This window comes from Rattus norvegicus, chromosome 4 (assembly GCF_036323735.1).
Source record: "Rattus norvegicus strain BN/NHsdMcwi chromosome 4, GRCr8, whole genome shotgun sequence".
In the NCBI taxonomy this organism is placed as follows: Eukaryota; Metazoa; Chordata; class Mammalia; order Rodentia; family Muridae; genus Rattus; species Rattus norvegicus.
In genome coordinates this window covers 102,847,351-102,853,872 of record NC_086022.1, presented here as the reverse complement: position 1 = coordinate 102,853,872, position 6,522 = coordinate 102,847,351, and the positions used below count along the sequence as shown (strand labels likewise).

General features: G+C 41.0%; 1 pseudogene and 1 gene segment (V, D, J or C); both read left to right on the top strand.

Annotated features, from left to right (window-relative positions):
- Nucleotides 1–421: 421 nt before the first annotated feature.
- Nucleotides 422–966, top strand: Igkv28 (immunoglobulin kappa chain variable 28). The segment is given in 2 exon segments: nucleotides 422–506; nucleotides 629–966. Coding segments are annotated over 2 exon segments (372 nt in total).
- A 4,817-nt stretch (nucleotides 967–5,783) lies between these two features.
- On the top strand, nucleotides 5,784–6,522 carry LOC134486789 (immunoglobulin kappa variable 1-39-like; annotated as a pseudogene).

Here is a 6,522-nt window from a genome sequence, read left to right as displayed (position 1 = left end):
TCTGAATAAAACATGATAGAAATCAAAATAATGTTTCACTCATAGCCATGTAAAGCAGTCAAATTCCAGTCAGAATACTAAAGCACTGGCAAGATATAAGTTATGTGAGTATTTGTAATCTATTGTTACACAATGATCTAATATTCACACACGATTGAAGTTCTATATGCCAAATATACCATGTGTTCTTGAATGAAAAAAAAAATGTTTCACTCATAGACTATGTCCCTTGTTTGTTGTTAAAACAGTTGCACATCCTCTACATATAAACATGTACTATGTCTTAGTTGGAGAAACAAGAGAACCACAGGTCTGTAATGTGTGCTGACCTGATGAATCCAGCAGCTTTGCATACCCTTTGCTGATTTGCATATATACAAAGCACTAGCATGAGGAATTCTTCATAATCAGGTCACACCCTGTGTTGGAATCAGCCTCACAGAGGTCACACACAGACATGGGTGTCCCCACTCAGCTCCTGGGGTTGTTGCTACTGTGGATTACAGGTAAGGAAAACAGCACTGAAAATTTATTCAGCTTCCTGTAATCAATGTTGCTTTGTCACCGTGAAAATCCTCTTGCAACCAAGTTGATCACGTGCGGATTTTTTAAAATTTTCTAATCTTAGATGCCATATGTGACATCCAGATGACACAGTCTCCAGCTTCCCTGTCTGCATCTCTGGGAGAAACTGTCACCATCGAATGTCGAGCAAGTGAGGACATTTACAATGGTTTAGCATGGTATCAGCAGAAGCCAGGGAAATCTCCTCAGCTCCTGATCTATAATGCAAATAGCTTGCATACTGGGGTCCCATCACGGTTCAGTGGCAGTGGATCTGGTACACAGTATTCTCTCAAGATAAACAGCCTGCAATCTGAAGATGTCGCAAGTTATTTCTGTCAACAGTATTACGATTATCCTCCCACAGTGATTCAAGCCATGACATAAACCATGCAGGGAAGAAGAAGTGAGAGTACAGGGTGCCCCAGCTGATCCTCATGATGTCTCCAGCTGTTCAGCTGCTGTGAGTGTTGTTCTTTGCCAGGGACAAAGGTCAATGTAATATTTTTACATAGGAGTCAGAGAAACTGTTCAGTGTCCTAAATCCTTGCGACTCTTGCGAGAGTCATTTTGTGCAAGGAACAAAAAGGTAGCAGAACCACTGAATTAAGGGTTAGCTTGATTCTTTCTGGCCACTGCCTGGCAGTTTTGCCTCTGTCATTTATCATTAGAGCTTCACAGGAAAAATGAAAGTAGCTGACCTCGGAGTTTTGAGATCTGAAATAAAATAAGTCAAAAGTTAAAGTTTAATAATTATAAGTTTAGGGTTGGAGATTTAGCTCAGTGGTAGAGTGCTTGCCTAGCAAGCGCAAGGCCCTGGGTTCGGTCCCCAGCTCTGGGAAAAAAGAAAAAAAATAATTATAAGTTTACAATTATTATTTTGGCCACAGACCTGGGAATAGGGGAAGCTTGAAACTTTGGGGAACAATTGTAATTCTTAATTCTTTGTGGGATGTGGTTATTCTTTTGAATTTGATTTGGAAATTATACAATTCCTTCTTTCTACCTACTTTTGAACTATCAATAGAAGACTGGGGCAATAGAAAGACTGGAGAGAATGAGAGAGAACATGTTAAAAGTGAATGAGAGACAACATATGAAGAAAGTATAAAAGAGAGAACGTGAAGAGTGAATGGGAGCACATGAAGGAGCGAATGAGAGAGCAAGTCTGAGAACAAATGTGAGAGTGAGTGTGAAAGCATGAGAAGAGCATGTGACACGGGAGTGAAGAGAGAATGTGAAGAGTGAATGAGAGAATGTGATGTGTGTATGAAGACTGTGTGTGTGAAAGGAGAGTGCATGTGGTGTGTGTGATGTGTGTGAGATATGTATGAAGAGTGTTTGTGAGAATGAAATGGTAATGAACAGAGATGTGCATGAGTGTGGGAGTTTGAGAAAAGAAAACCGCAATAAAAAATCAGAGTGCACAAGAGAAAACAGAGTTTGTGCAGCCTCAAGCTGAGAGAGAGGGAGGGGTGGAAGGAGAGAGAGAGAGAGAGAGAGAGAGAGAGAGAGAGAGAGAGAGAGAGACAGAGACAGAGACAGAGAAACAGAGAGAGAGACAGAGAGTCAGAGAGCCAGAGAGTCAGAGAGAGACTTTAAGCCTTGAAATTGCCTGTCAGTTTGTACCCAAAGAGTAGTCTGTGTATATTTATTATGTGCCTTCCAGATATCCCTGCTTCCAGTTGAGAACCCCAATCTTGTGTTGAGGCTGGGCCCTGGCAGAGGAACACTCACCTTAGATCATATGTACACCAAGGAAAGTCAAGTTCTGAGATAAAGAAAGCACACAGAGGTTGAGTAGGTACTGCTCACCATCATGTGCTTGAAGAGGGTGCTCTCCTTGGTGGGCAGCTATAAGGAAGGCATAAGCAGGGGAGGTCTGCTGGGGTGTTGGAAGTGCTGAGTCCCACAGCAGCCAGCAGGTGGTCATGGTGGTGGTTGGATGGCGGCCTGGATGGCAGAGATGGCCTAGAGGAGGCAGCAAATGTAATTGAATTCAGGTGGTGTATGCAGAAGCTGCAGTTGATGTAACAGGGCCCAACAGAGGAAAGGCAACGATCTTGAGTGCTGTGCATCTCCAGTCCTCCTTGCCACAGTCAATGTGAGCACTCAGCCAATGACAAGCAATGTGCTGTGGGTCTATGGAGTACTGTGTCAGGATTGCTAGTTTCTATCCCTCCCTACTGCTGCCCCACTTGGGGGTGCATTGGAATGCAGAGGGAAAGGCCTATGATCAGGCCATGTAGGCACTGGGAGATCAATCTCCCTGTTTCAATGTTATTGTATAAATCTCGACTCCAAACCAGACAGAACACACCAAGCTAACATGGTTCCATGTTGAGAGGTTTAATGGGAGAAGAAGAGTAGAAGGAGGGTGAAGTAAAGGAGTCTGGCCATGGAACCTGGAGGGAGGTTGTGGGAGGGGGGAGAAGGGACAGGGAAGAGCAGAGAAGAGCAAAGAGGGGAGCAAGAGGGAGAGGAGAGGGCAAGAAGCTCTCTTTATAGTCAGTCACAGCTGGCTGTTAACAGGCAACTGTGGGGCTGAGCACATCTGGCTATTCCCAGGTAGCTGTGGGTGTGGAGCTTAGGCAGAATATCAACCATTGTATGGATGTATGCAAATGAATTTTCTGTGTTTTATATTTTCTTCTATGGGAGACGCTCTGCAGCTTCTTACAACTGAAATAGTATATTTCTATGTTGAGGGTCATGAAGAAATTGGTTATGAGCCTTGTGCATGTGAATTGTAGATCCCCAAAGTCTCTTGTCGATTTTGTGGGAAAAATCTGAGGTCTAGTCTTTCTCCACACTAAATAAGCAGCAAGTCATTCACTGTTTTTTGTTTTGTTTTTTTTTTCCAGTGATTTTCAGTCATCAGTCCAGGGACAGATCCATGGCATTCTAATTAGGCAAGCATTCTTACAGGTTATACATTTTTCCACTGAGTCATCTCATCATTTTACATATTTTATGGATAGGAAATTTTGCATGCCATGGAAGTTTAACCTAAATTCCAAGTGTTAGATTGTAGACAGACTGCAGTATTATTTGCTCAAATACAATGAAATGTGCTACAAAATGGGCTTCCAGAAGAGTGTGTAAATGAGTGATTTAGAGTAGTGAGAGAAATAACAAATTCTTTTAATTTTAACTTGCCTTGTATCCAATAATAACTGTAGAGTGGTCTGAGAACTAAGGTTTTTTAAGGTGGTTTAAGTAAAGTAGGCACCTGAAATTACCTAGGGATGGTGTCAATCCATACATAAAGCAGCTGTTTTGCAAGTAAAATCAAACTTTCCAGATAATAAGACAGGAGACTGTTTTCTCTATTCAGTGCCTCAGGTGTGGGGCAGGTGTAGCATACACGGAGACTGTCATCAACCAGCTGTATTCCTGACCTGAGACATTGGTAAAAATGAATCACTTCTGCATTTATGTAGAGATCAAATCCATCTCATATAAATTAGCATGTATGTGAGTGTTCTGTGCCACACTTTAATGACGCTGTGAGATAAATTATCATGTTTACTAACTATGTTTATTGGCAGGGCTTTTGGCTTTTCAAATCATGCATATATGGTGTCAGTACATGAAAAATACCCTTATTAATGGAAAGAAATCACACAAGATGAAATATTTTCATTCCTATCGAACATAAACAAATTTTTCATATATCCCTGAATGGAAACACTGACCACCTATTTCAGAGTGACCTGGTCATTATCTTTTCACATAAGTCAGTTGCATAACCAATCCACCTACCTCTTCTTTCTGACACCTCTCTTGTGTCCATCATCATATTCAGGCCATGAATGGGTTTCAGTTTTACCTTGAATATTCTCTATCTCCTACACAATGCTTCTGTGGACATGTAAATCTTTTTCCATTCAACCATTCATGGAATCTCATACTAAGTCTGGACATTAGTATGGCTATAATTTCCCATATATACTTCTATCTTCACTACTTACATGCTTTGCTCACTAGACAGCCTGTGTCCCTCTGTCTGATCATAGACTATGATGCATACCATCTTAATATTTAGAAAATATATGGTGCATATAGCCTATGCAAGTTTGGGATCCATTGTACATTTAAGGGCAGGAATAATTATTTCTGGATGGAATACTCATATTCGTTACATATAGTATCCTAAGAGGGGGAAGAAGTCAGGTGCCTAGTTTTAGGTATCACAGGCACATTGGATATAGATATAAACCCAGATGAGTTTGGAAGAGAGCCCATCTGGGTAGGAAGAAGGGAAGAAAACCAATGACCTTGTCTTGCCTTGATGAAAGTAGTTCTTGGTTAGCTGAGGTGTCATAAATAAGTAAAATGAGACTGTTTACTTTAAAAGATGAGTTATTTATGTGAGATCATATATTTACAATCCACACTTTCCAGTATTTTCTATTACTCTTCTGTGTATCCTTGTGAGCAATAAGGCGCGATGCTAGTTGTGGAGCTCAGGCTAAATGGATACATTTACAAAAGTCTCCCAAACCCAAGGCTTGGTGAACATTTAGAAATAGGTAGTGGAAAGATTAATAGAGCCAGAGGATTAGGGAGTTTGCTATGGGCTTGTGTCCTCTAGTAACAACAGAAGCCATAACTGTTAAATCTCAACAAAAATTATTTTCAAATATTAATTGAATAAGGAAGACACCAATGATCATGAACAACAGTTTGGGCCGAAGCCCATGAAGCTTTACCTCTACAAAAAGTACTATAGAGAATTGGATAACACTTGCAGCAGAAGATGTGTTCCTTCACAGCGTTGACCACACCAATTGAATGTCCACTGTGAACACATCAGTCCTGAAAACATACATACAATAATAAAAGGAAAATGGGACTCCTTATATTCTGCCTAGAAACGTAGCATATCTGAAACACCTTGCCATGGGGGAAAATTAACAAGGAAATTATATGCAGAATGTGATAGAAGTCAAAATAAGATGTAACTCACAGACAGTTGCTGTTCTCTGTTGTTCAAGGAGAAGCACATTCCCTACAAATAAATGTGTGCTGTGTCTCTGTTGAGATAAAGGAGAATAGCAGGTCTGTAATGAGTCCTGATCTGATGAGTCCTGCAGCTGTGCCTACCCTTTGCTGATATGCATGTACCCAGAGCACAGCCCACTGACATGAGGACTTCTACATAATCAGGTCACACCACATGCCGGAGTCAGCCTCATACCAGTCACAGCACAGACATGAGTGTGCCAACTGAACTCCTGGGGTTGCTGCTGCTATGGCTTACAGGTAAGGAAGACAACATTGGAAATTTATTCAGCTGTGTATAGTCAGTGCTCCTTGGTCTCAGAGAAAATCTTCTTGTGAGAGAATTAATCATTTGTTAATTGGTTTTCAATTTTCCAATCTTAGATGCCAGATGTGATATTCAGATGACTCAATCTCCGACCTCCCTGTCAGTGTCTGTGGAAGAACGTGTCACCATTACATGTCAAGCAAGTGAGGACATTTCCAGTGGTTTACATTGGTATCAGCAGAAACCAGCAAACTTTCCTCAGCTTCTAATCTATTATGCAACCAGCTTGGAATATGGATCCCATCGAGGTTCAGTGGCAGTGGATCTAACACACAGTTTTCTCTTAAGATTAACAGTTTTCAGCCTGAAGATGTTGCAACTTATTACTGTCAAAATGGTTTAAGTACCCCTGCCACAGTGATTCAAACTATGACATACTACACACAGGGAAACAGAAGTGAGAACACAGACTTCTACAAATGTTCCTTCTGATGTCTCCAGCTGCTCAGCTGCTGAGAGTGATTTTCTCTGCTGGGGTCTAAATGTCAAGGTGATGCTTCTATAAAGGGATCAGAGAAACTTTTCTATGTCCCAAAGCTCTGTCCTTTTCCCAAGGGCTAGTATCAAAACAAGGGAATGTTTCTCATGTCTCAGAAAACAAAACAAAATAAACAACTAAGAAA